This window comes from Nesoenas mayeri (assembly GCF_963082525.1).
Source record: "Nesoenas mayeri genome assembly, chromosome: 25".
In the NCBI taxonomy this organism is placed as follows: domain Eukaryota; kingdom Metazoa; phylum Chordata; class Aves; order Columbiformes; family Columbidae; genus Nesoenas; species Nesoenas mayeri.
In genome coordinates this window covers 5434804-5449676 of record NC_137549.1, presented here as the reverse complement: position 1 = coordinate 5449676, position 14873 = coordinate 5434804, and the positions used below count along the sequence as shown (strand labels likewise).

Here is a 14873-nt window from a genome sequence, read left to right as displayed (position 1 = left end):
CATTTGTTCAAAGCAACAGCTTTAGTTCCTTCAGGTCCCGAGGAGCGCTGGGAGCGTGTGCGGCCTTACCCAGAGCAAACCCGCCCATCCACTCTCTATCGCTTTCAGCGGAGAGAAAACACCGGTCAAAATAAAACCATAGGACCAAATTAAACTCCCCAAAACAAGCGCCAAACTCCCGCGGCGCGGTTCTGGCTGCGCGTAGAGACGCAGCGACCAACAGGCTGATATTGTATTTATTTATGTGCCAAGCAGTTTTTATTCGGTCACACCACCTGATTGTTGTTCTGAGTGTCAACAACACCGGCAGGAAAAGCGTCAACGAGAAAGCGTCCTTCCCCAAAATAACTATGATTGTTGGACAGAGCGCAGCTAAGCAAGCACAAAGAAGAGGCAAACTGGAGCGGAAAACCTACCTGTGCTGATGGGAGTCTTCTTCCAGGCGGCGCTGCCCTTGCCGGCCGGTCTCTCGGCATGCTTCCCCGGCCTGCTCCCCAGCGCCGCGGCCGACGCCGCGTTCTGCAGCTTGGGGGACGGGCTGAAGGCGTGCAGCACGCCCCGCGCGCCGGGGGGGCCTCGCGACAGCTGGCTCGAAGTCTGGCAAGAGGAGAAACCACCGGTAAGAAAGGCCGAGAAGTTGTCTATTCCTGGAGCACAACTTTTGACAACCCCTCCCCGGCTTCTTGCTTCCAGGGCTGGAAGGCGTTAATGGTGTTTCAGTTTCCTCGAGATATCTCTACGGCAAAATAAGAATCGGTTTTCTACTTGTGAGAGCAGCTGGAAGGATGAGGGATTGCGATCGACTGCAAAGCGGCAAAAGAAACGTGCAGTGTGAGCATCTCCAGGCACAGGCGGCACTTCCCTGTCCCAAATAACCAGCACTGGGATTAGTTGAGCCCAAAGCAGCACCTGAGCAGCCTCCGTCTGCCCTCAGCTGAGCGCTGCTTTCACAAGGCGTGAGATCCACTTACCATCACCTTCAAGCCTCACAAGCAACGTTATGTGCCCCTGGCTCAAGCCAATTTACTTTTTTTCCCCTATCTTGGGTCGATTTACCTGTGTGTATTTGGCACCAGAGCACCTTTCTCCATTTAATACGTCCTAAAAGAATTTATGAACTGACTTTGCAAGCCACGAGTTTAACACCCTGGATCACGACAATGACTCTGCAGAAAACCATCATTCGTCAGGTACAGAGAACAGAATTTATGTATCAGGTCCCCACGTGACAGAACGACACTTTCACCAGCCTGGTTTTAAATTCACACTCAAGCTCACACGCTGTGGAGCTAATATAAAGCGAGTTCACGCCAAAAAATGCGCCTGGGACCGCGGGACCCTTGTCCCACGGTCACAGAGACCAGAAGTACCTGCTTGAGCGAGTGGTGCTGCACGATGGGGTCGGCCTTGCTCTGCACGGGGGCCGCCGTCTGCTGCAGGATCCTCTGCTCGATCTCCTGCTCCTGCTGCAGCGCCTTGACGAACGCGGCCTTCAGCCGGTTCGTGTGCTCGGCCTTCAGGGCCTTCTTCTGATTCGACGTCATGCAGGTTTCGCACATGATGGTCCCGTTCTTCTCCTCCCTCCAGCGGCAGGTGAAGTCGGTCTTGCACTGAGCGCACATGTAGGGCTCGCGAGATGAGACGGGCACCGAAACTTTACCTGGAGAACGCAAAGCAGCTTCTAGGAATGAACAATACTTGAGGAACCTCAAGAACGTTCCACCATTAAACAAACCCTCCACCTTTAGCTCCCCTGTTTGCATTACTGAATCTTTAAACTCTTCACTTCCTCGCAGGTGTCCAGCAGATACTTCTTTAGATGCTCATTAAGAGAATTTAGCGGTGACGGACAAACAAGTGGCTGATCAGAACTGAACAGCTCTGAGGAGAACGGGATGCAACCAAGAGATATCTTTACAATCCATTTCTAGCTACAAGAAATCATAACTTTTTATTAAGAGTTTTAAAATATTTTTTCTTTAGTATCTTTAATAAAAGTTTGAAATTTTTAAAGGAATCAAACCCTAGATTTCACAGAGTACAACAATTTAAGCCTGACGCTCCTCGCTACCAAGATAAAACCCAGACGGGAAAGGATCTCTCCTCGCCTTTGAGGAAACACTTTGGACTCCATCTCACCTTGAGTTTCCAGCAAATTCTGCACCACTTCTTCCAAGCCGACTAAGTAAATGAATTCGTTATTAGCCGCGCTGGGCAGGAAGTTCATCTCGGGCGCGGGCGGCTTGGGAGGGGGGATCTCCAGCAGCGTCTTCTCCAGCTGCTTGCGCAGGGCCAGCTTGGCGGCCGCTTGCCGGCTGGCCGGTGACTCGCTGGAGTTGCCGATGGACGCGGCGCTGGTCGTGGTGGCGTTGGCCTGAGCCGACGTCACCGTCGTACCTTTGAGGGAAGCCGGGGAAGCCTGGGAGGGAAGGGGACAACTCGGTGACAAGGGGCAGAGAGCGTGGTGACCAAAACATGCTCCTCTCCACTGAGGGATGGGAGGGAGGGAAGCATTGAACACTCCCATTTGCTTCCTGAAAGACTCTATTTTTCTTTACTCATCATTTTTATAAAGCAGTTTTTAAAATTCTGAAGGAAAAAAACCAAACAGGAGTCCTATTCCTTACGATTTTGTCAAGGCACTGACTTTAAATTGTTTCCTTTAACCAATACGGCAATATCAGCATTAGACACTAAGCTGCTGCTTCAGTATCTCTTGGTGTTTCAAATCGGAGCATTTGCCCATTTTCGGCTCTGTTCACCAAAACACTTTACGCTTCTTAAAGAAGAGAATTAAAATAAAAATACCCTAATGGCCAGCTTCGCACTGAAATACCAAACGCGAAATGAGGCGCAACGCTCAGTTCACCGAAATACAGATTTCTTCCCAATATTCTGTAACGCTCCTCATTCCTGTGTCGAGGAGGTGAAGGCAAACAGAGCAAGGGAGGAACGAGCAGCGGTAAATAAATAACCAACCCCGCCAATTAGAGGTGAGCAGGCCGTGCCAATTAGACACAAGAGACCCAACGGTCGTTAATTACAACCGCTCGTCCAAGTCCCGGCGCTCCGCCTGGACTCACCTGCGGGATGTTGACCAGCAGGCTGGTGTTGGGGACGTTGGCGACGCGGATCAGCCCCTGCTGGATGATGCGCTGGCCCTGGATCTGCACGCTGGGCACGGAGGCGCGAGGCGCCAGCAGCAGCGGCGGCGGCCCCGTGCTCGAGTGCTGCCGGATGGTGTGGATTTGCTGGGGAGACACAAACGGGTGATGCGATGGGGCCGGGAGAGGGTTCGGATAGCGGGGAAGCGGTGGGAATCGAATGGGATCGAGAGGAGAGGGGGAATGAGGCGGGGAATGCAAAGAATTAACAGCAGTGGCAATACGGGGTGTTTTCTCTCTGTCAAAATGAACCGTCACGTTGCGGCCAAGCAGCTGTGCCGATAATCAAAGTTTCCAAGTCAAATTTACTTCAAAAATGTACAGTTGTTGAGCCTGCTTCATTTTAAAGGCATTAGGAGAACCTCATTCAGAGAATAGCTTTCTCCATAATCAGAATGAAAATTAACTAGCAAATCTCGACCTCCCTCCTCAATGCTGGCTGTGCGACAGATAAAAACACAGCTTTCTCTGCAGAATATATCCTCATATAACACGGAAATATGTTTTCCCTGGTATCCCACAGAAGTTGTGATTTTGGAAGACTGTATCAAATCGAACATTGCTTTCCTATCCCTTTAGGACACCGCTGTTTTCTGTTGCAGGTGACAGAGACCCCGCAAAGCAGCACTTAAACCCAACAAGTTTTAGCACTTGAAAAGGTGGAATTGATATGACAGGAAGAATAATGAGGGGGAAAAATGGAAGAACAAGGGGCAGCGCCTCATTTCCTCTGCTGCTGTTCTCCTAAAAAGTGGGTGAAGCTGGAAGCCTGTAAAGGAGCTTTTACAATCAAGGCAAATGGAGCACTTTGGTGCAGCTGAGGGAAGGAGCTACACGAGCAAGGCAGCGTCCCACAGCACCGCTGCGTTTGTTACACCATAAAACTGGAACAAAGGGTTTTTCAGAAAGCAATTCCAGCAAGAACTTTGGGGGTCTCTTCCAGCCAAGCAGACAAGTGTCTAAGGAAACAAAGGAGAAGGCGAGAGGCGGGTCAGCACTCACCTGGGCTCCTCTGACGAGCGGTGGCATCACTATCTGCGTGTTCTGCTGCGTTCCTAGCTTTGCAGAAGTCTGCTGCCCCCCGCGGACCAAGGGAGGGGGAATAACAGTGCCCGGTATGCGCGTGGAAGAGGTCTGCAAACAAAGAGAAGACTTCACTTGTACTGTTTCATTCCGGTGCGTTTCTATGCTGATAAAGCAGCGTCTGAACTCTCTCAGGCAGCGATACAAACACGTACGGACGCGGCGGCACCTGGATTGTTCACTCTCCCCCTGCGCGGAATTGCGAAGGTAAAGAGCAGCCCCCAGCATTTTCCTCTGCCCTCCCACTGCTGAGACTCAACAGCTCCGGAGCTGCTGTGCTGAGACACAGCAGAGCGGCAACGCCGTGACCCCAGCACGAGAAAAAGCGGGGGGAAGAAATGTGTATTTTGGGGGATGTAAGAGAACGGGGAAACACAAACTGGTGCGTTCAGGAGGAGCACAGGGCAGGCAGAGCCGGAATGCGGGAGGTGAGCAGTGTGCGTGTGGGGAGGGAAAAAATGAGACCGGAAAGGGGGAGAACTTGAGAAAAATGGAAAAGAAAAGGAGGTAGGTGAAAGAAATCTGAAAAACTGCCGCTGGGGCTGCAGATCCCATTAAATCCTCTGAGGTTCTCTGGTGGGTTTCACGCATCACTCGCGCTCCTGCGGATCATCAGCGCTACGCGATGGAGCCCAACGCGGCTTCAAACGTCCTGCCCTTCCCTCAAACTGGCATCGCTGTGAACGAACACTCCCAAAAACAGCGGAGACCCCGCTCTTTTGACCACGTGCGCACACACATACGTATTTAGGCAGGTAGGAATTTTTATCCCCTTGTGTTGTGCCTTTTGGCTGAAGACCAAAGGTTAAAATCAACTCCTGCACATGGGGATTAGCAGAGTCCTGACAGTCGAGCAGAAGCGGACAGAGGTTAATTTGCTCAAATGCTGCAAATTAGAGTAAGTTCAGTTGTGGGCGCTGGGCTGCCCGCTCTCTGCTCTGCACAACCCCAGTCCCACTGATCGCTGAGGGTTTCACTCGTGGCCAGTTCCTCTGGAAGTGCTGTCCCAGCGCAGGCAGCTCGGCCCAAGCAAGACATTGCTTTAGGTTTGTGAGGGTTTCCTACACGGAGAACAAATCTACCCCTTCCCTGGGCGCAGCGTTGGAGGGGGTTCTGAAACCAGTTTTGAAATTTGTTCCAAATTAGCCCAAGGTAAATAACCAGAAACACTTTAAACCCCCAAACTAAACAAGATACTGGGCTCAAGAGGAAGATCAGGCTGACAGATGTCAATTGTCTCTGCTTTTTTTCTTCCCCAAGGCTTTGCAATATCTCATTTAATTGTGAGCGACCCAGGATCTTTCCTGCCATCACGTGCCATTCAGCCACCACGCCAAAAGAGAAGATTGTATGACTCGCTCAGCTCTTACAATTAATCACACTGAGGGCACAATTAAGTCTCCAAGGGTACGGCAATGATATTTCTATGACCTAACCGCACAGCATCCAAAGGTCGTTAGCGCTTGTATGGACGTATGTACGCAGGGTGGATCAGGATGATCTAAAAAGCCAAGCTTATGAGAGTTTTCTCTGCGTGACATCCCATCTTTATCTCCCACCCCGATCGTTCTTAAGAAGCGTCTAAGTGGGGTTTTGGGAGTTTAAAAAAGTAATTTAAATAATTGCACTCGTCTCCAAGGCGTGAACGTGATGGGGCCTCCTGCTCTGTGCGCCTCGTGGCTCCGCGCCCCTGGTCCCACTGACCTGGAGGGACGCCTTGCCGGCAGGAACGCTCTGCGGTCCCCGCACCAAGGGCGGAGGGGTGGCCACAGCACTCCCAGAGGAACCAGCAGGCTGGAAGAGGAGAGAAACAAACCAGAGAAGAAAAGCAGACGAGCGTAAGGGTGGAAAAGCAGAATCACAGAAGCTACGAGAACAAAAGCATTTACCTCCGTGCGCCTCAGCGAGAGGATCTTCAAAGACTGTGGTTTTTACCTCCCCCTCCCCCAGCCCTTTCTTCCTCCAAGCATCTCAACATGCATATTTAAATGAAGAAATTATTAGGTAAGATTATACCAGGAAAATAAGAGTCTGTACACCAAAAGCAGAGCAACGTGGAGATCTGTTTAGCAGGCTCAGCTTAGAGCCCACCTCAGCCTTATCCACCATTACTATTAGTCTTAACTAACTGGGTTCGAGCATAATGCAGAGTGAAATCTCAGCCTTATCCACCATTACTACTAGTCTCAACTAACTGGGTTCGACCATAATGCAGAGTGAGAAAAATGTTTAGGAAAAAGATTTCAGATATTGAGAAGCTGAGGATCTGTGGTTTCACCGCAGTCAGTTCAAACACCCAGAGCTCATCGCGTTCAGCAGCGAGTCGAGCGATGCAGGGACGTTTGATCCCACATACTGAAGCCCTCGAAGTCCAGAGAAGGACGCCAATAAACCCCCCTAAACCAGCCAGGAGAGCTGCATTAACACCCCTCCGTGCCGCCAAGTCCATCTACACATCGCCCCCACCACAAAAAAACCCACCAGGTCAGCATCACACGCTGCAAAATGAAATCATTTCGTTGCCACTGTTTGCAATGCCCCCCCCCAGCCTCTCTGTGCTTCTCCTGCTGCTCTCCAGCGCAGAGTGAGCAGAATGGGGCAAAACCCACAAAACCCAAGACTTTTCTGCTGGGATAGTTCTGATGGAAGCAGCTCGCTCCCCCCAGAGCTCTAAATATTGCGAGAGACAAGGGGTGGGGAGAAAATAGGAGGAGGGGACGGGAGCTGTGGGTAGAGCCCACGCTTCAAACGCTTTATCTCTGCCCATCAGCACATTTCTCGCATGTAGGAATCTCCTCCAAACGAATCTCAGTGATCTCTACGTGGCGTTAAGGACAGCGTTTAATAATTGGAAGTCTGTTACCTTCACAAATGCACCTGAGTTTTAATGAAAAGATCTTTGGCTTTGAATATTATTGTAGTTTGGTCTTGGCAAGACACAACAAGGAATTCCACAAAAAGGAGCGGTTAACAGGATAAGCCACTATGAACTTCATTGAGATTTTATGAAAAGTGAGATATGCTTTATTTGAAAGCTTTCTTATGGTCCATAGGTTATGGCAACCACCACAGCTATTCCAGTTTCTCCCGTTTCAAACGATAAGTATCTGTATGAAAATAAATACCTTCTGAGTAGTGGTCTCCTTCTGGATTTGACTCTGCCGTAACTTCTTCAATAAAACAAGCTTTGCTTCTTCTAACCGTAACTCTTCCTTGAGCTGTTTGATCATCCTCTCCCGCTCCTCCGGGCTGCTCTTCTGCAACAGGGATGGGAAAACAGGGAGGGGAGGGAGGGAAGGAACAGACACCACGCAAGTTACGACATGAACTTACAGCTCTTTACTTGTCACGTACGTGTCACGACAGGAAGACTCACCATGAGCGCCTCCGTGTTGGTCTCTTTTAATGCTATTTTTGTTAAACCATTCATTCTAGGGCTAGAAGGCTCATTGTCGGATAACACTATAACGTCCGGGGAGGGGACTCTCTTCTCTCGCTTTATTTCACTGCGAATCAGAAGAAAAAATACAGAGACCGAGTTAATAAAAACAAGCAACTGCTTCACGCTGCAAAGCGACGTTATTTACGGGTTCCTGCAAGATCAATCCCAAATCTCTTGATTCTGAAGAAACGCGGACGAGTTCAATCAATGTCTGTTCTCCTGGTGCATATTAAGCTTCCCAGAACGGTGGTTTGTATTATCCACAAATAAGAGAAATGGCATCGGAGCTTTGTACTTTTAAATATCAGGCAATTACTTCTTAGACTAAACAACAATTTCTAGACTTAACTGATAGCCCAGAGTTATTAGGAATCCAATGATTAGCAGAAATTAATCCTTATTATCTTATTCAGCGATGCAGCAGATATTGATACAGCAAAAAGCTGCGTGTCCTGCTAAGCTCCGTGACACGCACGCCTCCAGTAAACGCTCACACCACCAGCCAAACAGTATCCTGGATACTGCAAAACCAGCCTCAAACACTCCAAAAGCCCAGTTTTTAATATACAAACACACAGTGGGGAAAGAATAAGTAAAACAAGTAGAGGAGTGTCCTCTAGAGGGCACAGCGAGCCAGAAAACTCCAGCATTCCAACTGTTTCACAAGTTCCAGGGGCACAGGTGAAGCATTTCCCAGCGTTTTCCCGTGTCCCAACGCACGGAACCGGCCCAGGTCGCGCTCGGGGCAGTAACTGGGCCGGGCTGTGCTCTAACTGGTCTGGGAACCTCTCCCAAGGGTGGGTGCGTGGGGACGCAGCAGGTCCCGTCCTGCGACAACCCAGCAGCTCCGAGAAGACCGGGACCCAAGCGGGGCCAAGCGCTGGTCGCTCCCCCTTAAACTTTAAGGTTAAATCCCTTGGGAAAAGCACCAAAAAGTGACGGTGAGCACCACAACAACAGGGGGGTCTGAGCACCCAAACACGCGGGGCTCTTGTCACCTCCACCTCCAACCACCCACACGACCGCGGGGACGGAGCGAGAGCCGCGGGGTCAACACGTCACGACACAGACGCCACCGCAAACGGGACGTGACGGGTTTTATTTGGACGGTGACTCTACCACCGGCGACGCTTTGTCCCCTCGCCCATTGACCCGGCGGAACCCGGGAGGCGACAACACGGCAGCGGAGCCGCCGTCACCCGGCTCCATCCGGCTCCGTCCGCTTCAAATGGCGGCACCGGGGCTGTCCCCTCGGGGCCACCGCGGGCCCACGTGACACCCCACACGTGACGTGGCGCGGTGACAACCATGGCAACGGGCGGGCCCGGCCGGTGCGGCCCGGCCGGCATCTTGGGAGGTGCGGGAGGTCAGGCCGGGCGGGACGGCGGGGAAAATGGAGCGGCCCTGAATGGGGGTCCCCGCGCCAAGGGTCACTGGGTGCTTTTCAATGAAAAACCGTTAAAAACAAAGGAGAAATGGTAAAATTGAGAAGCCGCAGGAGTCGCTGTGCTGCAGTGTGGGGTCCTCCTGCGTTTCTTTTCAGGCTGGATGAGGAGGATGATGCCTGACGTCCCCCGGGGCACCCTGCGTGCTCCATCCTGGACTAGTTCAACGATGTGCCGGCAACAGCACAACGAGCGAGCAGCACAAGTTTGCGTTCAGCAGCGATCTGAGCACTTCGATAAAACACCACGAAGTTCAGGAGGAAGAGGAGCAAACCCTGCGGAGGGACAGCGGGACGGCCGGCCGTCTGTCCGGCCAAGGCGAACAGCGGCTGCTTGGACGCGTCGTGATCCCACAGACTTTGTCCTCCTGCTCCGAAAGCCGGGGGTACCCCGGAGGTATCATCTCACCCTCAGAAGAGAGGAACAGCAAAACCGAGCATCCATGCAAGATACCGCTGCTTTGCCCCCCAAAAAAGCAGCTGCCTAAGGTGTTTGGTGGGACCAGCCAGCAGGAAAACCCTATGATTCCTGTTTTGCAAAATACATGATGATACTCCTGACTGCTGCGCTATAAGATGCTCATCTAATAGAAGCTGCCGTAGAAAGCGCTGCTTTTAAAAACATGTATTTCCACAAAGGCACGAAACAGTTGTATCTATTTAGGACTCCGAGCCTGCTGAGCTCACAGAGGAAAACCCATCTTGAATGGGGGAGATGCTCTGTATTTTTAAAGGCAACACCAACTGACCGCAGCCACCAAGTCGACTCGTATCCAGTGTTACAGGATTTACATCTCTGGTGGTGATCGACTGCACGGGGAACGCAGGAGCTGCAGGGACACAGCGCAGGACCCAGCAAAGCACTCTGCCTTCCAAAAGGAGCCTGCTTTCCTCTTTTGTTAGCCTGTGTGTAAAGCAAATAAACCCAAACCAGATGCTTTGGAATAAGAGAGACAATGGGAATATCAGCACTTTCAGAAAAATATTGCCACCAGCAGTAAATAACGTGGGGTAACTGCCCTGATCCTCTGACCTTCCTCCTGTGGTGCTGTCAGGCATATCCTTCAGCTAAATAAAGATGTCGTTCTATTCTTCTCCCTTCGGCTTGCATAAGTGTTGCTGTCTCAACTGTTTGGACTCTGTGCTGGAGGATGGAAACGGGGCTGCTGCCCGGCTATGGACGCCCGTTCAAGCGTCTGCAGCGATAAAACACAATTGTAACAGAAAATCGGTGTAAGAGACCCAGCGCAGGTCTCCCGGGTCACCGCAAACTCGAAGGAAAAGGCAACGCTTCCCCAATATCCTCCTTTCAAACCCCCGAGCGCAAGGACAGACACAACGCCCCTTCGAGAGTGTTCTTGAGGAGCATCCTGCAGCGGTGCAGAGCACAACGCTAGCACGAAACAACCCAAAGCAAACCAAAAAGCCACTTTCCCACGGGGACACGGCGGATTTACTTGTTGATATGAAGGAAAGAAGAGGGTGAGGTGGCTGAATCCCCATTGAACTGGGGCAGAGGAAGGTTCATTAAACTTTTGTCTCGGAGATGAGACACCTGAGGTGTCTTGAGATGGACTCACACAGGTTTCAATGACGCACAACCAATTTAAACTCCTCTTCCCACCAAAGCTTCATCTGCGTTAGCAAATATGCAACAGTTTTGCCTCAGTCCATTCAACAATCTCTTGTATCCAAAAATCTTTGGCAAGGAAGGAAGACAAACAAGGAAAGAAAAGGAAGGCAGTGGGGAATTTTGCTTTTCTTTTTTCTGGAGATGCTTTATCTGCAGAAATCAAAGAAGCTGCGATGGATTTGGTGACTGCAGCGTGAAAAAGAAACAAAGCAAACGTCACCCCTTGCTCTGAGTGTGAAGGAAGGAAACTTTCATCAGTGCCTGCAGTTAAAACAGAACATTAAAGCTCCCCAAGAAACTCGGGCATTGATTTTGCCACAATACCCCAGTCCATTCCGGTGAAGTGGAGAGTGTGGGCGGCCGGCACAGGCTGCACCCCGAGCCTCAGGAACACGGCCGAGTTTCAGAGGCAAATCTGTTCCTTGGGTCGATCTGAACTGTGACCTGGCTGCATTTAAGAACAAGAAACAGCCCTAAACCTAAAAATCTTTCAAAGCACCAAAACTGAGCATCCAGAGCCCAACAGGAAGGTCCAGAGCGCAGTCAACTTCCCACCATCCCCATTTGGCGTTATTTCTATTATCCCGTGTAACAAAAGGAGAACACGACTATCCCGAGGTTCCAGAGCAATGCAGCCCTCGTCAAACACACAAATCGTAACCGGCAAGACCTAAAATGAAAGGAATTAGAGCTCAGATGATTTTCCTATGAGCACTAACTCCAGGGATGCTGCAAACTCCGCGTTCTCGTCAGTTTTCATTCCACAAACGAGCGGCGGTTTGAGCCAGAGCAGCTCGGACGGCGCTTCCAGAAGCAACAGCTGCAAACACGGGGTGTTTGGTACCTGTGGGTCCCGCACGCCAGGAGACAAGAGCTGGGTGCAAATAAACCCAACGTATCCAACGCAGACTGTTTTCTTGGCTTACCCAGACTCGCATTGCGACTGGAAGGAAAACACAGACTCTGCAGCTCGATGTGAGAAGACGATGTGATAAACATAGTGGTTTGGAACGTGGGGGGTTCTTTTTTTTGCCTTTTTTTCTTTTTAAATAAGACCCCAACTGATACAAAATCTGTAGGAATTATTTCTATTGATCAGCCAGCCTTAAACTGCAGATAGACAGAGCCAGCTCTTGGATTTGTGTTTTATGACCAACCCCCATGGACATTCTGCTTGTGTGCTGAGAAAACAACATGTTCTCCCTTTCCCCGTGTGCCGGAGAAGCAGAACGCCGAAATAAACCTATTTGGAGAGTTACTATAACGTTGAATAAATCAGCGCGCTCACAAGCAAAGCCCTTTACGTTCCACTGTCTTACTATTTATGAGGGATCTTTCTCAAGGGGGGAGGACTCTCCTTCCCCGATAATTACACACCAGGGCAGCACAAACGCCGTGCGGAGGAGCCAGGGTTTGGTTTGGCCTTGGGTGACCTCCCATCAAAGGCTCCTACCACTACAGACTCGCTTCTGTTTCTTCTGGCATCGGGAAACGCGCTCCAACCAGATCCTATTTTTAAATTTCACTTCCACGGTTTAGCAAAAAAGGAAAATTAAAATACACTTTAAAGTTTAACGCAGATAGGTTTGTATTGCAAACCTTGCAAAGCAGCTGATGTCAGGAAGATAGCCCGTTCAATCAGCTTTACGTCAGCTAAATCGTGATTAGCGCTGGGCTGCCTCTTCCAAGGAAAATATTGTGTTTCCAGCCCTAAAAGCATTAAGGAAGCCTAAAAGCCCAAACACCACACAGAACTGAGCATGAATTCTACCCAAGAAGTTTGGAGCGGTTCAGTCATTTTAAGAACGGCTCTTTTTTCATCTCCTCGGGAAGATCAGCTCAGAGGCTTTAAAGACACAGTCTTAGGAAAGCCGCAAACTAAACTCCTCTAAAAACAGGAGCTCTGAAAGGTGTCCCGCACTCAGAAAACAACTTAAAAATCCTTATGAAATTAAGATCCACCTTCCCTATAAGCGCCAATTGTGCTTTTACACATGCAAGGGATGAGACTCGACAGGGACAATGTTCCTGTGTATCGCGGGCATCTCTGGCCGCGGGTTGTGTTTGCCTGGGTCTGTTTGCACCCCGAGCCGCTCAGCACCGCGTTGATGCTCCGGGATCGCAGCCTCGGACCCTGCGAAGCCGCTGCCTCATTTCCAGAAGCCCTGGGAATCATCCAGGCTCGTTTTTGTCACCTGAGATGACCCAGGGTTTCATTCCTCTCTATGGAGAATTTCATACAACTACGCATCACGGAAGGCGTTGCAACTTATAAACAGTATGCAACGCGTCGTGAAGTTCTTAATTATATTTATTACTATTAACTTGAGCGGATTTGGGATCAGAGCGTCTCCGGCAAGCGGATTTTTGGTACGGGGAAGCCTCTTCTCCCCCCTTGCAGAAACCGAATACAACAATATCCTGTTACCACCTGAAATAAGAACACGGGATGGAGAGAAGATGTTCTCCCGTCTCCTTTAAAGAGGCGCTCTGAGCAATTCCAGCCCCTCGTTCAGGGATGGACACCAACAGAGCAGAGGCGCTGGCACGCGTTTCAAACGCATGATGAACTCACAGAGAGCGCGGGCATGTGGGGGCACGTACCGCAACAAAGCGGCGCGAATACCTGCTTCTAATTCATTCCAGTTTTTCGGCGTGAGCAGCCTTTTGAGATGTTCAAAAAAAGAGCGCGCATACCTGCGTTAATGAGCAGGTAGAGATTACGGCGAGAGACACCTTCAGAGGTTCACTCCCAGTCAGTACAACCCAGGGAAGGCACCTATTACCCCAATTAACTGCTCCTGCGCAAGTCCTGAGTATCAAATTGGGCAACTTGTGTAGTTGGATTCTCCAGAAAACTTCTGCCGAGGGGACATCAGAACCACCCGATTCGTTTGTGTGTCTCAAATACAAGTCAGAGGAAAAGCGTTATGTTTTTGTAATAATAAAGTTCTCCGAAGCGATAAGGAACTTTGAATTCATGCCTCCAGATGGCAAAATTCAGACACCTTAAGCAGGCTGGACTTTCCAAAACGTATGACAAACCTGTCCTATGGAGAACTGGCTTTTCAGAACACATCTGGTGGCAAAAGCCACAAGTCACTTCAAAAAGCAAGTCAGGCTTATCCAAAACACTCTGCTCTGTCAGGAAGAATCAAGTTGCCACTAAAACACCTCTGTTTACACAACTAGAAGCTGTTAGTTTTCCTATATCACAGCTCAATTAGAAAAACCCCCAAACCACTCTTCCTCACATAAACTTCACTCAGTAGCTCTAAGCGCATCCTCTTTATAACTTGGACATTTTTTTCAAGACTGAATTTCCATCCTCAGCTGCTCAGCACAGCTGCTGGAAGGAAAATCAGGATGGAAATTATACAGAAACAGCTGTTGAATCTCACGTGAAAAGCCGGAGCTGCAACACACACATAACGTTTTAATTCTCTCTACCTTTAAAGCGTGGAGAACTCCTCCTTCGGCATTTTATGGTGCTGGTGTCCCAAACGCAACACGTCAATCCTAACTCACCTTTTGGAGGTGCTCATGTCCACAGGCTCATCTCCCGTCTGAACCTCCACTTTAATGGTCGCTTTCACCTCTCCGCTTTTTAATAATCCTTGCACTTTTCCAGCGGCGGGATCGGGTTTGATTTTCATGTCGCCTTCAGCGTTTAAATCCGTTCCTAGCAGTCCTTTCTCCATCTTCAGCTTCTTGCTGTCCACATCGTTGTGCGGTACCTCACGTTCTAAGGCTCGTTTCTGACTCCGTGTCCTGCATGCTTCCTCTGTCATTGTGAGGCTCTGCAAGAGAGGAGACACACACCAGTTCAGCACATCGGGAAGAAAAGGTTGGACAACAACACCTTAATTTCCAAACAGGGCAAAGTACAGCGGTTGCTGCAAAAAAAGGGAGTTTGGAAAGAGCAACAGAAGTTTTGCCAGCGTGCTCACTTAGCTTATCTTCAAAATACATCTCAGTCTGAAGCTGCTACGCGCCCGGCATCACTGTACTTACACTTCTTGTGCTGGGCAAAAACAAACAAAGGAAAACAAGAACACACACACAAAGCTCACAAAGTGTAAACTAGAATCACCAAGGGGGAAAAAA

General features: G+C 50.0%; 1 protein-coding gene across 3 annotated transcripts in view; it reads right to left on the bottom strand.

The window, feature by feature from the left end:
• Nucleotides 1-14873, bottom strand: part of GATAD2A (GATA zinc finger domain containing 2A) — a 40543-nt gene that overhangs the window by 4081 nt on the left and 21589 nt on the right. For all 3 annotated transcript variants that reach the window (XR_013923318.1, XM_080359464.1, XM_080359465.1), the window contains 8 exons: nt 14295-14566; nt 7624-7753; nt 7373-7504; nt 4167-4298; nt 3084-3251; nt 2140-2419; nt 1371-1660; nt 417-597 (listed from right to left, as the gene is read on the bottom strand). Coding sequence is in view for 2 of the 3 variants with exons in the window: in XM_080359464.1 (XP_080215590.1) it covers nt 417-597; nt 1371-1660; nt 2140-2419; nt 3084-3251; nt 4167-4298; nt 7373-7504; nt 7624-7753; nt 14295-14566 (1585 nt within the window). In the remaining variant the exon portion in view is untranslated. The remainder of the gene's footprint in view (nt 1-416; nt 598-1370; nt 1661-2139; nt 2420-3083; nt 3252-4166; nt 4299-7372; nt 7505-7623; nt 7754-14294; nt 14567-14873) is intronic.